This window comes from Drosophila takahashii, chromosome X, assembly GCF_030179915.1.
Source record: "Drosophila takahashii strain IR98-3 E-12201 chromosome X, DtakHiC1v2, whole genome shotgun sequence".
NCBI lineage: Eukaryota > Metazoa > Arthropoda > Insecta > Diptera > Drosophilidae > Drosophila > Drosophila takahashii.
In genome coordinates this window covers 16,103,253-16,122,936 of record NC_091683.1, presented here as the reverse complement: position 1 = coordinate 16,122,936, position 19,684 = coordinate 16,103,253, and the positions used below count along the sequence as shown (strand labels likewise).

General features: G+C 40.9%; 3 protein-coding genes across 4 annotated transcripts; 1 reads left to right on the top strand and 2 right to left on the bottom strand.

Moving 5' to 3' along the window:
- The first annotated feature begins 2,124 nt into the window (after positions 1-2,124).
- On the top strand, positions 2,125-4,040 carry LOC108068612 (uncharacterized). Its single transcript, XM_017158280.3, has 2 exons — positions 2,125-2,241; positions 2,746-4,040. Exon 2 carries the CDS (start codon positions 2,801-2,803, stop codon positions 3,977-3,979), a length of 1,179 nt encoding a protein of 392 aa, XP_017013769.2. The 5' UTR covers positions 2,125-2,241; positions 2,746-2,800; the 3' UTR covers positions 3,980-4,040.
- A 1,388-nt stretch (positions 4,041-5,428) lies between these two features.
- LOC138913861 (uncharacterized) lies at positions 5,429-12,209 on the bottom strand. 2 transcript variants are annotated; one of them, XR_011419730.1, is made up of 5 exons: positions 11,941-12,209; positions 7,616-7,902; positions 6,816-7,232; positions 5,875-6,006; positions 5,429-5,816 (listed from the first exon to the last, which is right to left on the bottom strand). XR_011419730.1 is itself a non-coding variant. In XM_070218941.1 (5 exons), the coding sequence occupies exons 3-5, from the start codon at positions 6,838-6,840 to the stop codon at positions 5,804-5,806; spliced, it is 180 nt and encodes a 59-aa protein (XP_070075042.1). In that variant the 5' UTR covers positions 6,841-7,232; positions 7,616-7,902; positions 11,941-12,209; the 3' UTR covers positions 5,433-5,803. The 2 variants fall into 2 exon arrangements, 1 of the variants encoding a protein (XP_070075042.1); XM_070218941.1 differs by having other exon boundaries at positions 5,433-5,826.
- A 264-nt stretch (positions 12,210-12,473) lies between these two features.
- Positions 12,474-16,666, bottom strand: LOC108068597 (eukaryotic translation initiation factor 4 gamma). Its single transcript, XM_070218940.1, has 5 exons — positions 16,528-16,666; positions 15,566-16,465; positions 14,532-15,320; positions 14,326-14,466; positions 12,474-14,262 (listed from the first exon to the last, which is right to left on the bottom strand). Exons 1-5 carry the CDS (start codon positions 16,549-16,551, stop codon positions 12,679-12,681), a joined length of 3,438 nt encoding a protein of 1,145 aa, XP_070075041.1. The 5' UTR covers positions 16,552-16,666; the 3' UTR covers positions 12,474-12,678.
- Between the last annotated feature and the right edge of the window lie 3,018 nt (positions 16,667-19,684).

Below are 19,684 nucleotides of genomic sequence, written 5' to 3'. Positions count from 1 at the left end.
AATTAAATAATTTCTAGGTATTAATTGGAATACAAATTTTGTGCACTCAATTTTTTCTGTCCATCAAAATATCTCGTCTCACAAATGTTGCTCTATGAAGATGTCTTGTCCTTTGGGTATTCCCATGGGACCTGACCCTATTGTTTGGTCCCCAATGAACACACATCACTTGAACATCTTTAATTGCACCATAAATTGAATTCCACTCGGTGGTCCGGAAATCTCCCAAGGACCTGCTTCAATCAACTTCCTATCGAAAATCGTAACAACAAATTTGTTTAGTGTTTGCACAAAACTGTCAAATAAATTAGGCAAGCAGTTGGGAAAAAGAAATGGTGAAAATTCCAAGGATGGACAGATGTACCGCTTCTTAGCAGAGAGATTTAATTCTCTTTTCCTCCGGCGGACACTCGGCGGCTGCGAAAATATCATAAATTTGCGCTCAGGGGAGAAAGCAGGATGGAAAGTAAAAGGAGGAGCAGGAGCCCTTTAACCAATAAATTGCAAAACAATTGCACAATTTTCCACAACATTTTTCCCCGGACAGCGAAGTCGGCAGCGCTGCTTGTCCCATAAACAATGGGCCAAAATTGTACAATGCCCAAGTTCCTGTGCCGCCGATTGTGTGTTGTCCTTTTCTTGGCGAAAATCGAAAAAGAAGGAAGAAAAAAAAACAAGAAGAATAAGTATGGTTGATTATAACGACTGTGAGATACCTGGTATTATAAGTCTACCTTATGTGAATTTAAATTTAAAGTTTAGATAATTATTATTATTCGGGGGACAAAGTAATATATTAAAAGTTATTAATGAGAAGAGCATTTTAAAAAAACAACATCATACTTAAAGCATTTAACCATATTTGTTTTAAAATAAACTTACATAAATATTTTCGTACATCTATTTAAATTATAAAATATAATATTACAATTTTTCTTATAAACTTTATTATAAATAATCTATAGCACACATTGGGTTCATATTATTTTTAACTTCCTGCTCCCCAAATCCTTCGATATTAAGTATACTCTTAAGATAAAAAAACAGGGTATAATAAGGAAACCAAGGTGAAAGGAGCCACACGCTGCGAGAAAGGTAATTGAAAATTATGTTTTGTGGCGTAAGCGGCGATGAGAACAGCTGGCCAGCTGTGTCCTGTCCCACTCGCTCTACCTCTATCACCATCTCTTTCTCATAACACAACTTGGCCAACTGATGATCCTCGGTGGCCATTAAAAAATCTCACGATCATAGAAGATTCGCACAGCTGTTGCCGGATCGTAAATCGATCGGTAAACGGTTATAAAAACCGATCGTCAAGATAAGTTAATGTGGATCAAAGCGTAGCCCATTCTGAACTATGAAATTGATAAGATATTGGTTTCCAATTTGTACTACATAATGGTTATCTGGAAAGAGATTAGGGAGTTGGTTTCGGTTTTACATTTAGAACTCCATGGGAAAATATGTTCTGAATATATTTTAGATGCATATTAAAAATCTTTAAGAAACCTTTCAAAACCATTGTAAATTCCCTTTAAAATTTTTTTTAATATTTGAAATTTTTTACACTTATTTTATTAAACTTGAGCAATTATTCACATATCATTATAACTTTTACCTTATTAATAGGCAATAAAGCAATATCCATGCATATGAAGTAAACTAAATTCAATGTCATAAAAATATTGACAATAAAATTCTGTAATTAGAAAAATATAAAATTATATTAAAAAATTATATCTTCATAAAACATGACCCATCTATATGATATATTTATTTTACAAAAATTGTCTATGAAAAGCCTCCTACCACCCACATTTTCAATGCCGCTGGTTGAAAGGCCTGCCATTTCAATTGAAACTGTTGCTCTCTCCTGCCGTCTGCGCATGCGCAACATGTCCGTTCTCTCACCTCCACTCTCTCCCTTTCTTCCGTTCTTCCGCTCTCCCGTTCTGCCACTCTCCCGCTCTCCCGTTAACCCATGTCTCACCTCGGGCAGCTAAGGGTTCTGCGGGTTAAGGCGACAGTCATTCAACCAGCGAACGGCGAAGGGAACGCACACAGTCGATCTCTCCCAGAAAAACGCGACATAATAAAGGCTACACTTAAAAAAAATTCACCAATCGCGCACTATACAATTAACAATCCAAAAAAATATCGAAAATAAATCTGTGAAACTTAATTTTTTTGCTGTTGAAAGAAAAAAATCAGTGCCCCAAAAAAAACCTACTGAAAAAGGTAAATTCAAGTGATTGAACTTAAGTGATCTTAACTTAATAACTAAAAAAAAATCGTTAAGAGGAGTACAATTTTTGGATAGGTTGTGATTTTTCGAGATTCACTCAACTATGCAATTTGAATGCCGAAAAAAACACAATCCATTAGTATTTAAAAATTCCGAAAAATAATTGACCATATCAAGTTGAAAGTCAATTAAATTATTAAGGTCCAGCCAAAAAGGCTGCCCGTGGTCCAGTTAATTGCTCGTGAGGAGTGGTTGATTTCGTTTTTGATTTCATTTTTGCCGCTTGGCTGATTTCGCCAAATCGATATGTGCATTTATATATATATATATGTACATATATCGCGGAAAAAGCGCGCCAAAATTGCCGAAAACTCACCCGGCAACTTTGCTGCTGCCCTTTTTTTTTGTGTTTGCTCCTTCAAAAAGTCAAGTTCTGGAATGCGAGAACCAGAAATAAAGCACCTCCCTAACCCCTTCTCCTTGCTCCTTTCTTGCAGCACCCACTACAAAGTACAAATACAAAGAGTCAGAAGTCCAAACGAGACAAAGAAGATGCTCAAGTGGGCCGTCAACCAGCCGAGACCCTCGTACTTGGCCAGGGATGAGCTGATGGCCACCAGCCACCAGGAGGCGGTGGGTTCCAGCTACAGCGAGTTCCACGCCCTGCGCGGCAAGCTGAAGAGGAAGTCGCTCGGTTTGACGCAGGGCAAGGAGAACCAGCTGACCTCCACTCCGCTGCCGAGCTCCCTGACCCTCGGCACCCGCACTCCACTGCTCAAGGACCTCAGCAACATCCTGGCCACGCCACCACCGCCATCAGGAGCATCAGGAGTTCCAACAGCAGCAGCTGCTCCTCTCAAGTTCGCCTGCACCCTGCCCACCTTCGAGGCGGAGTACTCGCCCAATGCCGCCGTCATCCCTGGCTCCCTGATCGCCCTGCGTGGCGTGGGCATCCCGGACAGCTACTTCGAGAAGCCCCGCTATCTGGAGCAGAAGCCTCTGCCCCATCCCGCTGTTCCTGCCCCCGTTTCCGCACAGACCACTCTGAGCTCCAGCCAGATGGGGGATGTCACCCTGGAGCGCATGATCGATGCCATCCTGGAGAGCAACCGCAAGGGGCATCTGCGCCAGCCCAGGCAGCATCTCCGCCAGCGGCACAGGCAACAGGTGCTCCGGAGCAGCCACAGCCAGTCAGCCATCCAGACCCACTCGCCCACCTATCGACCTGCCTTCGATCCGGCCAGCGATCTGTGCGAGTACTGGAAGTCGCCCTCGCGCAGGGACTCCCTTCCCGCCGATGGCTTCGAGGAGCGGGAGGTGTGCTCCCCCGCCTCCAATCTGAATCCCCATCCCAATCCCAGCCAGAGCCTGGGAAAGAGACACTCCCTGCAGCTGCGCAGGCAGCGGGTGGTGCGGCGCAAGCGCAAGATCACCACCAAGATCTCCTCCAGCGTCAGGCAGTCGGCGCAGAAGCTGCTGGCGGCGGCCAGGTCGGGATCCGGAGTGCCCAGCCACCGGAGCAGCCAGAAGAGGCGCCACATCAGCCCGGACAGCGGGCACAACTCCACCAGCGACTGCGAACTGGAGGAGGAGGAGCACTGCCAGCTGAATCGGGGACTGGGCGGCGAGGAGCTGGAGGAGGCCTGCCAGCTGGACGCCATGTGGCTGCAGGTGCAGGCCAGGGATGCCACCAAGAGACGACTCAGCTTCTCCCTGGCGGAACAGAGCTAATCCTCAAGGATATTCCTACTTTTTTTTTACAACACACTTTTTTTTTATAGCCCTAAGAACGTTTTTTTGTCGGAATAAATCATTTTTAATGCAAAAATTTACCTGGACTAATAGAATTGCGGGGAAGGGGAAGTTGGAGGGGCTGTCATAATTCGGATGAAACCACAAGGAACCAGCAGTTTATGCAAAACACCTCTCGAAGCTCAGCGGTGCGTGGAGAGGAATTCTTCTGAGGGCCAGAAGACCACTTTCTGTGAGAACCCGGCGACCGGGTTAATGGGCGTTTTAATGCTCTGATAGCGAGCTATAGGGGATTCCAGAAGTCTGAAACTTGGACTGTGGACTATAGACTATAGACTGTAATGAGGGCCAAAGGGGTTGAGCGACAATTGTCGCTAGGAATTATTATTAACGAATTCGGTGGGTAAGCAGCCAAGATATGTGGGATCTTAGATGATAATGTCTACCTGGAAATACAACAGGTAGTGGCTATAAGGTGACATTAACTCAAAACGGATCTTAGTTGAGGAAGTGGCTTACTCTTATTTGGAAATTGCTTCTTTGGAACGTAGTTAATAAAAGGGCAGTAAAATTATATTAATGGCCTTATGAAGCACAATAATATTTTTAAAGAAACGAAAGCTATAATTTCTTCTTGTTCCATGAAATCATAATTTAAAGATTTATCTTTAAAAATATGTAGGTACTTATTAAATCAGTTTTCTTAGGGTTAGTTTCGATGTAAACTAAGCTAAAATCGATATGGCAATGTAAGTTTCAGGTCATGCAAACCCATATCGTTTTTACATGCTCTTTTGTCTCTCTTTTCAAATTAAAATAGATCTTAAATAATGTAAAATCGATCTACGTTTTATATCGATTTTTTTGGGTGTAGGAAAAACTTGCGTTCCAGAAATGAAAAATATAAACTCAAATAATTTTCTAATGAGTTGACCGCCTGCAGAGCTTAGTAAACTTAATCTTGAGGATTCTAGGAAAACTATTAGCTGTAACTCGTTACAAAATTAGGATAAGCAGCAATCAAGTATACAGACATCCTGCAGGGCATAGATGGGTTATAGCCTGGGCAATTCCCACAGCTCCCCAAGGAGTCCGATCCTCATTAGCCCGAACTGGATGGATGGCCAGATGGATGTCAAGCTATCGATGGCGTTAAATGAGCTGTCATAACATTTTGTCCAACCCCTGAGACGAAGGGGAAAGGAGTGGGTTAAGCCAGAAGCGTTAACACGTCTGGCAAGGAAATTCCTTATCCACTTCCTTAACCACTTCCACTTCCACTTCCCATGGCAATGTTCAGTAGAGCGTGAAACTTTCATATGCAGATGATGGGTTGACCATCATCTCGTGCAGAATACATTGTGCACTGTGACAGGCAAAACAAAGTAAAATACTTTATTATGTGATACCCGACGAACTCCCTTCAAGTTTCGATCGCAGGAAGGTCGAGCGGTCGAGCGGTCAAGCAGCCTGGCCAAAGGATCTATATGTCTGTATATATAACATATAACCCGCCGAAATCAGGGCAGGTCCCTTGTCATACCCTCGTCGTTCGCGTCCGCGTCCTGAACTTTCCAATTTCCCAAAACAGAAAGAAAAGAAGGTTCACGCCGCTGCTTTTTTATTACTCTCGCTTTTCTTCACTTTTCCACCGCGCTGTTTTGGGCTGTTGCCCATTATTATTATTGCTCTTATTATCTGGTTCTTGTTCTTGTTCTTCTTCTTGTCCGTCCGGCTAATGACCGCTCCCGAATTTTCATTTTCATTTCCATTTTTCCCGCTCTGAATTGCCCCTGTCCAGTTTTAGACTTGCCGTCTCATTAAACCTACGTTTCTTTAATTTCGTTTTGATTGAAAGTGAAACGGATACTTACGCAGTCCAAAATCCGGATGTGCCATGCACTTGGGAACCTCGGAATCTACGCTATCTTCTGGTTTCGGATGGCTGACGAGTAATGAGTCGAGCGTTAGTTGAGGCAAGCTTCCATAACGTAGATATGGAAAATCTGAAAGGGTAAGAAAAATAAATTACTTTTCTTAGGTTTATTAAAAAGTGTTTTAAAAAGGTTTTTACTATTATCATGGGATAGTAGGATACTAGTATCAGATAAAATCTAAAAATTATTATTTTATACTTTTTTATAGAGTATACTTTTATCAGATATTATCTAAAAATATTATTGTTATTATTATTATCTGTGCAAAAGGTTAAGAAAAATAAATTACACTTCTTAGGTTTGTTAGAAAGGTATGTAAAAATATTATTGTTATTATTATTATCTGTGGAAAAGGTTAAGAAAAATAAATTACACTTCTTAGGTTTGTTAAAAAGTATTTTAAAAAGGTATGTACCACTATCATATGATACAATTATATTATAAGATAAAATCTGAAAATGTTCTTTATAGGGAACCACTTGTTATTAACTACTACTTATTTTTTAAAAATCCCTATAGAAAAATAAGGAATAATAAAATTTAATTGAAATGTCTCCAATTCCAACTTTAACAGACAGAAAGAGATGTTCCCTGGGCAAAACAATGAAATCCGGCGATCTGCACTCAATTGAAAACCCATTTTGGGAAATTGAGAAAATTGTGAAAAATCGCCCATTAAAGGCGGGCACACTCCAAAACTCTAATTGCGATTTAAACGTTTATCGAGTGGCGAAAATGGAAACACCAGCGCACAGGCGCCCGCTTAATTTTGGGACAGGGACAAAAGTATCGTATCGGTGTTTTGGGATCGGGAAATGGAAATGGAGAGGGGGATGGATGGACTACCGAACCGATTGAATTGACAATATTTAACGCACCTTTCGACCCGCACTTTGTTGCCATTGCCCGCTTGAGATCCGCTTGAGAACCGCTGGCCACGCACGCGTGCCTCCTCCATTATCGCCTGGCGATCTGATCGATCGGCGCGAACAGTTGCAAAAACAGCCCGAAAAACCCAGAGGACCAAAGGACCAGAGGGCGGGTTGAGTTTTCCCGGTTCCTGCATGTCCTGTCAGGAAGTCAATGTCACTCGCCAACGTCGACAACGTGTGTGCAAATGTGTCAGCATGTGCAAAAACAGGAGACCAGGACAAAGGACATTTAGCGCGTAACAGTTATGTTGTTACTGGATCCTGCGGGCGCCCCTGCCCCTCAGTTCCCCTCATTTCGGAGGAAAAATGCTGCCAAAATTGGTCATCAGTGCGGTATTATTTCATTTTCATATGGCCTTCTATCTAAAAAATAAGTAAAAGTATTTATTATATTATGTGTATGCGTGTAGAATATCTAAACAATATTTTTTATATGTATATCCGCTCCTTGGAATTTTGAATAGTGTTTTTAAACTTCATATCGGTAATTTAAAATTACTAACATTTATATTAATCCATACAAAACCATATAAATACTTATATAATATACTGTAGTATACTAACTATACTTATTTATATAGTGACAAATGTTACAAGATTATTTCTAGATAATTATAATACCATTCTCGCGGTGTAGTAAAAATGCGGGTGGAGTGGAAGGCGCTAAATGCGATCGAGAAACGGGCAGTCGAAGGACTTCTATCGAGGTTCTAACAAGCCGTGTCCCTCGCAACACCAAATTTCACCTGTTGGCCAGGGCAATGTCCTTCGGTTGCTTCGGGTCCTTGAAGTTCCTGGTGCTGCTGCTGCTGCCGATGCGCCGCCCTTGACTTTTCGACTCATCCTCAATTTTTTTCGGTTTAATTATGCCGCACATAACATGTTATTTGGGCTGCCAAACCGCACATCATCAAGCACACTGGGTCAAAGACAGGTGTAAAGGACTTTGAGGTCCTTGTCCTGCGGTCACAGCTGAAAATCCAGACCAAGTTGTTGGAGAGTCCAAAATAATATTGGTGCAAGTCGTCACTATCTGTAAAAAACGTTGAACAAGAAGGAAATTAGAAAATCTAGAAGATTTTAAAATTAAAATAAATAAAACCAATTAATAAAGTTTTATATAGAACTTAAAATTCTTAAAAATTGCTCTTCCCATATTTTAGATATTTAAAAAGAAGTGTGGGAATCTCTATCTTTAGAAACCCCCAAAGAAGATGCATCGAAAAAAGCATAATTTCAATATAATCCTTTCGAGCCACGGAAATAATCAATCAATTTCTTTTTTGTCGAAGATCCGAACTCGGGAATTCCAAAATCCAAATTTTCTGTGGCAGATTGCGGATGTTTCCATAAATATTCAACCTGGCCTAGTCGCAGGCCCCTCGACATAATCAATCTTAGGAGTTCTTAGATCTGGATTAGACTCCCCCCAGCCTGCTTTGCATATGCTCTGCATAATATCGCCATGCATCATCGTCCAGGGCGACTGCTATAATTGCCAATATTCCTCAAGGAACCCAAGACTCTTGTACAAAAAATGGAAACCCATCAAGATTCACTCAGGAATAAGAGCAACCCTTTACCATCTTCTTAGGGGCAGGGACGAACAAATGTTGCACATCATCGGGCCGCATATCATTAATGCAAATCTATGGGACTGTCATGTCATTGAAAATATTATTATAACAATTGCCGGCACAGCGGAGATCTTGTGCGAAACTTTGCCCGATCTTTTTCGGCAATCTTTGTTGCCATCTTCCCTTTGCTACTTCATTAAGTGCGGCTCACTTGACAGGAGTCTCGGGATGTGACAAAATCATCCTCGAGAATCCGAACCCTTTACTTTATAGAGTAACCCGTTGGGTTCGAATCGTGAGATTCGATTCCCTGCACTTGAAGTGTGCAAAAATTTAAATGCGACGCGGCATCGGATTAGAATTGAATCATTTGCAATTTTCCGCATTGCACTAATGAAAGGAAAGTCGGGGGAAATCCCAAGGCGTCGATAGGGAATAAAGGGCTGTTCATCGGAGGGTGACAAATGCCAAATGGTGGGATCGGGATCCTTACTTCCCTATATCCTTTTTTCTTTTTTCGCGCGCGCACTCTCCAACTGATTTGGCAAACAAATTTACAAACGCACTTCAGCAAAGGTCGGGTTTTTGGTGCGACTCCAGTCGGTAGTCGGTAGTCCAGGGTAGGGGGTGCATCCTGCACAGGTAGGTAGCGTGTGTTCCGCTACAGCGATCCTCGCTGCACTGCCCTGCCATGTGGCCATATGGACTCGACTTGACAGGCGCGACTAAAAGTCGCCCGGCTTCGACTATTTTGCATAGAATTCCATTCCAGCAGCAGCGGCAGCTGTGAGACTATGCAAAATGTACAAAAAGAAAGAAATATATTAAGCAAAACATGAAAGGACTAGAAAACTTAGCATATAACCCTGCAGTTATTCGAAACCTTGTGATCCTAACTTTAATTAAAATCATAGAATAGCCAAAAATCGTAGAATTTATTTTTAACCATTAAACCATTAAATGTATTATTTATAGAATACTAATTACTAAAGGAAATTTTATTTATTGCAAGGGAATTTAATTTCATAGGACCAGAAAACTTAGAATATACCGCTGCAGATATTTGTAACCTGGTGATCCTAACACTCATAGAAAATAATAAAAAAAACAAAAAATGTAGAATTTTCCTATTTTTAAACAATTAAATGTATACCTTAACATTTAATGTAATTTAATTATGTATAGAATATTAGTCACTAAAGAAAATTGTAGTTCATAGAAAATAATGGAATATCAACAAATCACTTATTTTCAAACAATTAAATGTATACATTAATAAATATTTAATATAATTTCATCATTTATAGAATACTAATTACTAAAGCCAATTTTAGTTTATTGCTAGGGAATTTATCTTCATAGGACCAAAAGTATATACCCCTGTGATACTAACTTCAAAGAAAATAATGAAAATATTAAATGTAATTTCATTATTTATAGAATACTAATTACTAAATCATAAGGTTAAAACATTAAAGACAAGTTTACCACGTAACATTAACCTTTAAGATTAATGTAAGGATTTTCCAACAGAAGTGGGAAAACGTGGATAGAAAAAAAGGGCAGATGGAGACGAAAACCCATAACTACGCCTAACTAGCTTCGTGCTTGCCATTTGCCGTAATTGAAGTTGAGACCCCGGCGACACCCAGAAGTCTCTCCAAGAAATCAAATATCATATATCAACTTACATATCAAAACAACGGATGGCAAACAACAACAGAACGGAATGGAAATGAAAGGTACTACGTGCAAGGAAGTAAGGAGGAAAGGAAGGTCCAGGTAGAGTCACATTCAGACCCATTACATCAGCTCACACCTTTTGCCGCGCCAAGGAGGCAGGATCGACACGAGATGGAGATGGAGATGCCTACTCCCAGAAGGCAGCTGCCTTATGCAAATCATGTTTATGCAAATTCCCAGGACACACGATAGCTTCGCGGCGTTTTTTCTGAATTATTGAACTATTGGCAGTCTAAGCAAATATAAATTGAGCAATAAATTGTTCAAGGGTCGCCGCATCCGAATCGATTCCGAAATCGGGACATCACAACAACGACACATGAACGCTGTCCGCGGGGACATCGATACGCGTGAGTCCTTTTCCCAACCCAATGTACAACATGTGACATGACGCAGTCGGAAAAGCAAAAGCCAGATCCAATTACGATAGGCACTCCACTCCGTTGGCCAAGTGGCTATGGAGAGCGGGAGCAGGCCAATTAGACGAGTTAGTCGCCCGTTTGATGGGACCAAATTGAGGTGACCACGTGACCACGTGCAGCTGACAGGCGCGGTGCAAGTTCGCCCATCGCAAATGAAGATGTTACGGAAGTGGCTCGAAAGAAAGTGGAAAAGAAAGTCTGAAGAATTTCTTAAGACGTTATTTCTTTATAAAAGTTGGGCTCTATAACATGAAGATCAAGTGTTAAAATATTAAAAAATCAAAATATCTATTGTACTAAAATAAAAAATAAAAAAAAGATATGAAAACGTTAGTTTTCTTTTATTTTATGGGAGTATTATATGTGATTTGACTTTAAAAATGAATATATAATTTTTGCAAGTATTTATGGAAATTCAAAAATCAAAAACCTGTTTGCTATAATAAAAAATAAAAGAAAACATAAGGAAACGTTACAGTTTTATTTTATTTTATGGGAGTAGTATATGTGATTTGACTTTAAAAATGAATATATAATTTTGGCAAGTATTGATCTACCTCGAAATTCAAAAATCAAAAAACCTATAGTACTAAAATAAGAAATAAAATAAGTTATTGAAACGTTACAGTTAAATTTAATTTTATGACTTTAAAAATAAATATATAATTTTGGCAAGTATCTACCTGGAAATTCAAAAATCAAAAAACCTATTGTACTAAAATAAAAATAAAATAAAAGATATGGAAACGTTAGTTATATTTAATTTTAAGACTTTAAAAATGAATATACAATTTCGGCAAGTATTGATCTAATATAAAATTAAATTAAATACATATAAATTTTTCCTATCATTACGATGGCATAAATAAAAATCGAATTACACCATAATTATTTCAATGTGTTTAAGGTAAGGTTCAGATTTTTTGTTACAGATAAGAACCTTTTTTAATACAGAATGGGTGCACTTGGATTGTCAATCTCTGTCAAGGGACAGCTGGATGTATGGACAAAAAAAAAAGAAAACAAAAAATACACAATGAGCCCATCCATTTGGCTTAGAGCGTCTTAAGGTTCGTCGTCTTAAGCCAGATGCAAATGTTTGGGAGCGGGCACCCACACGAGACCTGAGCTGCAGCTGCCAGCAGATCCCAAAGGACATTGTGCAACGGGCGAAAGGATTTCGATCTGGGGACAAACAGGACATTGCAGGATTCGCCTGCAATACGAAAGCAATTGCCACAGAGGGCTAAGCCAAATGAGTTCCACACAGTCGGAAGGAAAAACGGGATTTACAAATTAGAATAGCACGAGATGGGCTGAAATACGTACATGTGAATGGAGATAAATGGAGATGAATGGAGGCGACCCGATGAATGGCACACGCGCTCCTCGGGACTCAAGCGCATTAGATGCCACCTCCTCCGGTGCATCCGATCCGATCCGATCCGTCCGTCGGCCGATGCTAATGAGGATCTGCCGACAGGTAGCTCAGGTACTCCGTCGTAAATCACAACACACCCTGGGTAGGCGTTGGTAATCCCTTCGACACTTAATTAGTCCAAACTGTGGCTAAGTCTCGAGCCTGAGAACCATAGAAATCGGCATTCGTCTTGGATGAAGCTGGATTGCTGGTAGAGATCGGATCTGGAAGAGATTATCGCCAAACGGAATGAGATCATAAAGCAGTTCACAGGGTGCATTATCTTACCTAATCCTAGTTGTGGAAATTCACAGGTTCCGGCTGAAATAAATACTCAAAGTTCCAGTTTCCAAATACCAAGTTGTGAGGGATAAACTTACAGGATCAGCAGGGGGTATTTTAAAGGATTAGTAGACGGGGTTGCGTTACATTTTTATTTTATTTTATTAGTGGAGACATAGATATTTTACAAGTGTTATTATATAAGGCCATGAAATAATGTTAGATAGCTATTATGATTATGAGTCAGAATAATGGAAGACTAGTTTTAAAGTATCACCTAAACCATGACATAAATGAAAACCATATCATACCAGAATTATTCCAGAATGATTCACATAAATTGTCAATTAACCTTTGCAATTTAATTATTTGCCTAAAATTCGGATGCGATTTTCTTTTAGTTCCTCGAAAGTTATGAAGGGAAAATACCTCCTTGTTACTTTATCCTTCTGTCGCCACTCTTTTCGATCCAGGGATCGGCGGTCTTTCAAATCAGATCGCGGTGGCACTTCATATACCGGTGAAAGGGGTGCATATGAGGCTGGAACTTGTTGAGGTATGAGAAAAAGTTCGTTGATGCTCTTATTTTGTTTTAACCATCTATTCTCTGGAGCTGCAGAATTCGGAAGTTCAATTATATTTGGAACGGGATCAATAGTTTTTTTTGGCATGGGTTTGAACGACATTGGCAAAGGGCTTTCGTATTTCATCACTTTTGGTGGAGGAACCACCGATGGAGTACTTTGAGTTGGTTCCTTGGCATCCCCAGCTGGAATCAAAGGACGCAGTCGAAGGGTTGGATTAATATCCAAATCATTGCTAGCCGGCTTTCTCTTCTCAAACAGTTCCCTTCGCTTTGCAACCACTTGTTTCAACGCGGCCACATTAACCGCACTGAGGAACTTACTTAGCCCGGGGCTCTTTCTCTTCCTCTCCGGAACTCCAGCAGGTGCAGGTGGTTCAGGTGCAGGCGGTGGAGGCTGTGGTGCTCCTGGTGGAGGCGGGGGTCCAATGGGTTTCATCGAGGACTTCCTCATGAGATCGGTTAGCTGCCAATAGGCCACCTCATTTTTCTTTATGCTCGCTAAGCATTTTTCGAATGTTTGGCTTGACTCCAAGTCTTTGGCCTTATCTGCTGCTTTCTTAGCCCTTAAGGCTTCTTTGGCTGCCTTTTTCTCAGATAATTCCAGCTTCTTTTGGGCCGTACTAATTTTCTTCAGGCGCCTCTTTTCCTTTTTGGAATTAACCGCCTTTTGCGGAACCAGTTTACCAGTTTTTTGGGCCTCTGGTTGAAAACTTTCGTCATCATCGACTTCTGATAACTGCGTTTCCGGCTCATCAAGGAGCAGCTCGAACATATTTGATATTGTGACCAAGGAATCTGTCACTGGCTTTGGGGCTTCTCTCTTCTCCAATATCACCATTGGCTTTTTCGTGGGCGGTGATTTAATTTCCGGACTCTTTTTGACCTGCGAGGTATGAATAGTAGTATTTTTGGTATTGACCAAGGGTTTTTTATCAGGCGAAGAGCTTTTCGTTGATTGTGACTCAGTTTGAGGCACTCTGAGCTTTGTCGAGTTATCCCTTATGATTTTTTCCTTATCAGCCTGTGCTAATTGAGGTCCATTTTCATTTACCTTGGGTTTTGCCGAGTTTTTCCTTACACCCTGTTGAATATTTCCTTCGATCCTCTTTGCTGGCGAAATTGGGGCCGTTTTAGCTTCTGGTACATTGATTTTTAGCTCGACTGCCGGTGGTACTTTTTGCTCCACAGATTTGAAGATCTTCCGGCTCCCAAAGGAACTGCGCGTTGACCGTAGCGAATTTACAGATCCTGTCTTTTGTAGCTTGATCCCCGGAGCCAAAGGTTTCTTAATTGGCGCAAGTCTAGTTCGTGGACGTGTCTCCAAAGGTGGCCACTGATTCAAGGGTTTCTGAGGCACAGAAAGCTGAAAATAAAGAAAAAAATATTTTAATTTAATTTTAGGTTGGAAACAATTAAAATGGCTCACGTTTTTCTTTTGCGGTTCAGAAATATTTGTATTTGAGGTCACGTCTGGTTTTTGAATGGTGCTGGTGATGTTTTCCTTTTCGATAACTTGTAAAAGGGATGCACCGATGGACTTGTGCTGTGGTTTCCGAGGCACAGGAAGCTAAAAAAAATTTACAAATTATTTTAAATGCTAAATTTAGGTTGGAAAAAATTAATCTTGCTCACCTTTTTCTTGTGCGTTACAGAAATATTCCGATCCGATTTTTTAATGGGTTGTAATATGTTGCTAGTGATATTTTCCTGCTTAATAACTTTCAAAAGGGATGATCCGATGGACTTGGCCGGTGGGATCGTTATCGGCAGTGTACAAGTCATTTTCGAATCATCGATTCTTTCATTTTGGACAGGAGTTTCTCCTGCCTGAGTTACCAGATCGGGCAGTGGATCTGCGATATGCAACTGATCCATTCCCTTCTCAATGTCCGCAATGTCATGGGATTTGAGATCAAAGTTTTCTTGTATTACCTGAGTGACTTCGAATTGCTTCTCCAATTCGGTAGCTTTATTTACGCTAAGATCTTCGTAAAAAGTTTCAGATTCGTTCGGCTTCTTCACTTCGTTTGAGGTCGCATTGGAAGATTGTTCGGTTTCCTGCTGTTCTGCGACCAAGTTCGGAACCGGAACCGGAATTGGCTCATTTTCTGGCTGGCTCGTAGGTAAATCTAAACACTGAGCAGGAATAAATCTGGGATTCTCAACCATATTCGGATGGCCTTGGATAACTTTTTGCTCTACCATGTCCAAGTTTTCTGCCGGGTTATGAACACTCTGCTCAACATGCTCAGCGATTAATACCACATCCTGGGCTACATTATTGAGACATTGAATAATTTCCAGTTGTTTTTCAGCATTTACTGCACTATTTTGAGATCCATCTTCAGCTGATTCATTTGTAGAAGGCATTGTGTTACTAGATCCTGATGGAAGAGGCGATTTAGACTCGGCAGGTGGACTCTGAAAAATTTCTTATATTAGTTAGAAAATTATCCATCGTTCTATCAGAGTTATTTTATAGTTGTTATAAAAATCTTGTAAATAATAAAAACTTTTTTTTTAATTTTCGAATAATTCCAAATTTATCTTTGGAAAAATAGTTTTAAGCTTTTGAACACATCTGATGATAAAATGTATATAAAATCTGATTTCTTACTCAACCCGATAAAGGGTTATATTATATGATTAAATTAATAGGTACATACAGGTTGAAACCCGATATCTTCCGATATCTGTTCCGATTCGTTGACTTGATTAGGCGTTGCTGGCACTGGACGGGGAGGATGCAGCCCTCGAAAGTCCAGGATTAACTTATCGTCGGTTCGGGTGACGTCAATTGAGGGTCCCAACACGATCTCCACCACCTGAGGTGCCTGGAGTTCAGGAGGAAGTTTTCGTGGACCAGGCTGGGGCTGCATGACACAGTAGCTGAGTGGCACCTGCTGTGTGGTTGGAAGTTGTGGGCGTGGCATCTGCGGTGGCCCTGTCATCATGTAGACACCCTGTAGTCGGGGATCGTGGGCCATGGATTGAGGCGGTGGCTGAGGTGGCGCTACTGGCTCTCTAATCTGATAGATAGGTTGAGGTGGTGGTGGTGGCGCCACCGGCGGTTGCATCCCCATTACATAGGATTCCGGTTGTTGCACGACCTGCTGGGGAGCAGGGGTCCTGGGACGAGGCAATCCGCAGTTGTACCAACAGCCGTGCCAGTAATAGCCGGGCGTGTTCCCGAAATGTATGATCTCCCGGCGAATCGGTGGGCGTGAAGAGTACGGATTCGGTGGTTGGGGCGAGTTAGGCGGATAGGCGTTCGACGAGTAGTATTGTGGGTAGTGCGTTTCGGGGTTATGTTGGTAGTTTAGTGGGTAGTTTGGTGGGTTGTTCGTTTGGAGGTTATATTGATGGTTCAGTGGGTAGTTTGGTTGGGGGTTGGGTTGAGGGTTATGTTGATAGTTCGGGGGATAGTTTAGTGGACAGTTCAGTGGATAGTTTGGTGGGAAGTTCGGATAGCTAGGCTCCGTTCCAAAATTCTGCACGCACGGCTGGTAACGCTGCCCATTTCCGTACACCACTTGGTTTGGATTAAGCTGCATGTAATGGTTTCCCTGAAATGGAATCACCATCGTTTTCTACCATTTGCCCTGAAAACAACTAATTAGGTAATTACGTTCGGGTTCTGATGATAAGCCATGATTTTCGCAGATTTTCGGGATCTCTCTCTCCGGTAGTGAACTTTGCGCAAGCGCCGCTGATGGGGAAAAGGAAGCGAGGTGCCATTCGATTGGCGTGGCCACGTTGTCAAACGACAGGTGGCAACACCGTGCAGTGTGGAAGCTTTATTTGCGTCACACGCAGTCCAATTGGTTATCGAGTATTCAAATTTAATACCAATTTACCATATTTAGGTTTATTTTTAAATTTTTTTTTAAATTTTGCTATTTTCTCATTATACATTTGACTTTTAAATACTTTTGATTAACTAAATTTAAATAATAAAACCAACAGCACAATAAAATTTGAGCTTTATCTGAAAGTAAAAATCGATCTAAGCATGGCGCAATTAGCCATTTGAGTTGTTGGCCTTATACTTGTATCAAATAAAATATTAGTTGTCTATTAACAATGATTATTTCTATTAATTGTTATAAAAATAACTATTTACAGGAATTCTTTAAACACGACGTTCCCCTATTTTTAAGCGATAGTCCCCAAACCATAAGGAATCCACTTCAGCTCGTGCAGTGCTCCCTAATTAGCCAAGTGGCAACACTGTAAAGTGGTATTAATCGCCCCGTATTAAAGGACCATATTCTTGGGATTATAAAGTCTGCTCGTGTAGTGACGTCTTCTTTTTTTTCCTCAGAAAAAAATTGTTCTAGGCTTTTTCAATTGATTTCGACAGTTATCAAGAGAAGTCTGCTGATTTGTTGTGCTTCAAGCAAGTGTAAGGATTCCTTAACTTAAAAGTAAGTGTAATTACATTTGCATTTCCTCTCGGTATCTCGGATTTTCTTTGATAAACGCGATTCTTAGTAAGAAACTTCTTGGGCTTTAATTTCGACTGGCACGCCCAAATGAGGACAACAAACGCCTTAAAGAGTAAACGTTTAACGCTCGCATTTGCATATTTAATTGTAAAGAAAATTACCCAAATAAATCCGGGGAAAGGCAATCAATTCCGGTGAAAAGCGACTCAAAAAACCGTGGCGTTTCTCCATAAATCTGCGGCGCAGCGCGAAGGCGAGAGTGAGACGGAGCGAGAGCCGTCAAAAGTTGTGCGAGCGAGACGGCACTGTGACCGCAAGGCGGCGAAGACGGTCGCGACTTGCATCATTAGACAAAGAAAAGGGTTAAAATGCAAATTATGTAGATTCCGTAATGGGAATGGGATCGGAACGCGGGATCTGGGATCCGGGATCCTCACATCACATGTCACCCCGGGAAGTTTGTCAAACGTTTGACAGCGACGCGATCAGGTTCCGAAATTAATGCATGGCCGGCAATTAAATGTGAATAAAATGTTAAAGTTATCGGGCTAAAAAAGAAAAGGAAAACACAACCCCAACAACCCAGTGACGTTTTCTTAAAGGTTGCGTAATTGATTAGCCCGCGGCACTGGCGGGATTTTCCCATTTTCCATTTCGGGGTCTCCTTGTGCGAACATTCCAGTGACCCATGTCCAGGCGTTGCTAATTGTGACCCAAGCCCAATTATGGTAAATTACCACCGACCCTCGGTCAAGAACCCAAATACCCATCTCCATATGGTGGATCGAGCCGCTATATGTTTGTTTAGCTAAAAACTGCATCGGTGCTGCCCACGAAAATAAATAGAAAAATAAACTTAAGAAATATAATATTACTTTTCCTTAAATTTTTATTTCAGAAACGCAAAAGAAGAAGACTAGATGAAAATGCAGTGGTTAGAACAGGACAACTCCCGTACTTTTCCCGGTTAGTCCTATATTATTATAATATAATAGTATAATGCATGGCTAACTTTCCATTTCCATAGTGGTTAACCGGGTCATCGATGGAGACCCAGTTCCGGAGCCCGAACCGGAAGAAGATTGGTCGGACGACGATGACGATTCGTACGAAGATGATTACTACGATAACTATGCCAATTACTATGATGAGAACTATGCCGATAACTCCCATGACGACCCTCCCGATTCTCCGGCTCCAATTGCTTAACTTTTTTACTTTCGAGACCGGCTTTCCATGATCTTTAACTATTTTTATTCATTAATTCTTCAATTATTTGCTGCTTACAAGCTGAATAAAACATTCACTTTTTAAACTCTTATTTAGCCGCACAGGTTTTTCGAATTTTTGTAGGCACAAAATGGCGCAAATCATAACAGCAACATTTTCAAAAAGGCTATCCTTTTATTGCCGAATTTTTTGCAATAATGAAAGGGGCCAGCAGGCAAAAAAAAAAACTGGAGCACAAACACAGATCACTGCATATTTTTTCGCACGTTTAAAACTGCGGCTTCGATATATCGCAATCCTTAACCCCTCGCTTTAACCCTTTCGATCGAGGTGGTTGCGACCCCGGCGGTTGTCTGCTGATGCTAAACGTATTAACCCATGACCGCTTTAGCCATTGTTTATTGCCTAATTTGCGGTTAAATTTTGATTTTGGCACAATGATTTCATTTTCGATTTCACATTTTCAGACAGATTGAGATTTATGTGTGTGCATGTTTGCCAAATAATAAATCTGCGGAGAGTGTGCGAATTTTTTGGCGCGCCGTGTGCAGCGATAAGGAAAAACACAAAGGATCAAAGATCTCGAAGGGAAGACGTGAGAAAGGACCAAAATCAGAGGGCAAAGAAATCAGATGATCGATATAAGGTATGTATATAGGTTTAAAAAAGGAAATATATAATTACCCATACTTAAAACAAATATTAAAATGCTGTACTTATGCTTAAATATTATAAATAGTTTAATGTTTTCAAGAAACCTTACCTTTCTTTAATCCTAGAAAAATTAAGTGCACAACCCTGCCACTATAAATGTAAATGTTAAGCTAAAAATTTCATTTTCCTTATAAACATAGATGCATTAATCATACCGCTGCTATCGCAACCGACTTATCTGGACCTGGAACCCTCGACTAATGACGGAACCTGGCCACTTGGGTCAGTGCAGAAAATCAATTAAATACAAAACGCAAAATGTTTACAATGTAATGACCAATGACCGGATGACCCACCACCACTCATGAGGGTCAAGGATCACGCCGGCATAATGATAAACTGTCAAAACTACACTGCGCAGATCATATCAACGCAAATTGCACAGGCACCGGG

Bases quoted from the DNA above. Each gene is read 5' to 3' on its own strand.
- LOC108068612 (XM_017158280.3), top strand. From the start codon at position 2,801: ATGCTCAAGTGGGCCGTCAACCAGCCGAGACCCTCGTACTTGGCCAGG.
- LOC108068597 (XM_070218940.1), bottom strand. From the start codon at position 16,551: ATGGCTTATCATCAGAACCCGAAC. The intron at 16,466-16,527 runs GTAATTACCTAA...ATTCCATTTCAG, and splicing joins CTTATCATCAGAACCCGAAC to GGAAACCATTACATGCAGCT. The intron at 14,263-14,325 runs GTGAGCCATTTT...CTTTATTTTCAG, and splicing joins CTGAACCGCAAAAGAAAAAC to CTTTCTGTGCCTCAGAAACC.
- LOC138913861 (XM_070218941.1), bottom strand. From the start codon at position 6,840: ATGGCAACAAAGTGCGGGTCGAAAG. The intron at 6,007-6,815 runs GTGCGTTAAATA...TTACCCTTTCAG, and splicing joins AACAAAGTGCGGGTCGAAAG to ATTTTCCATATCTACGTTAT. The intron at 5,827-5,874 runs GTAAGTATCCGT...AAAGAAACGTAG, and splicing joins ACATCCGGATTTTGGACTGC to GTTTAATGAGACGGCAAGTC.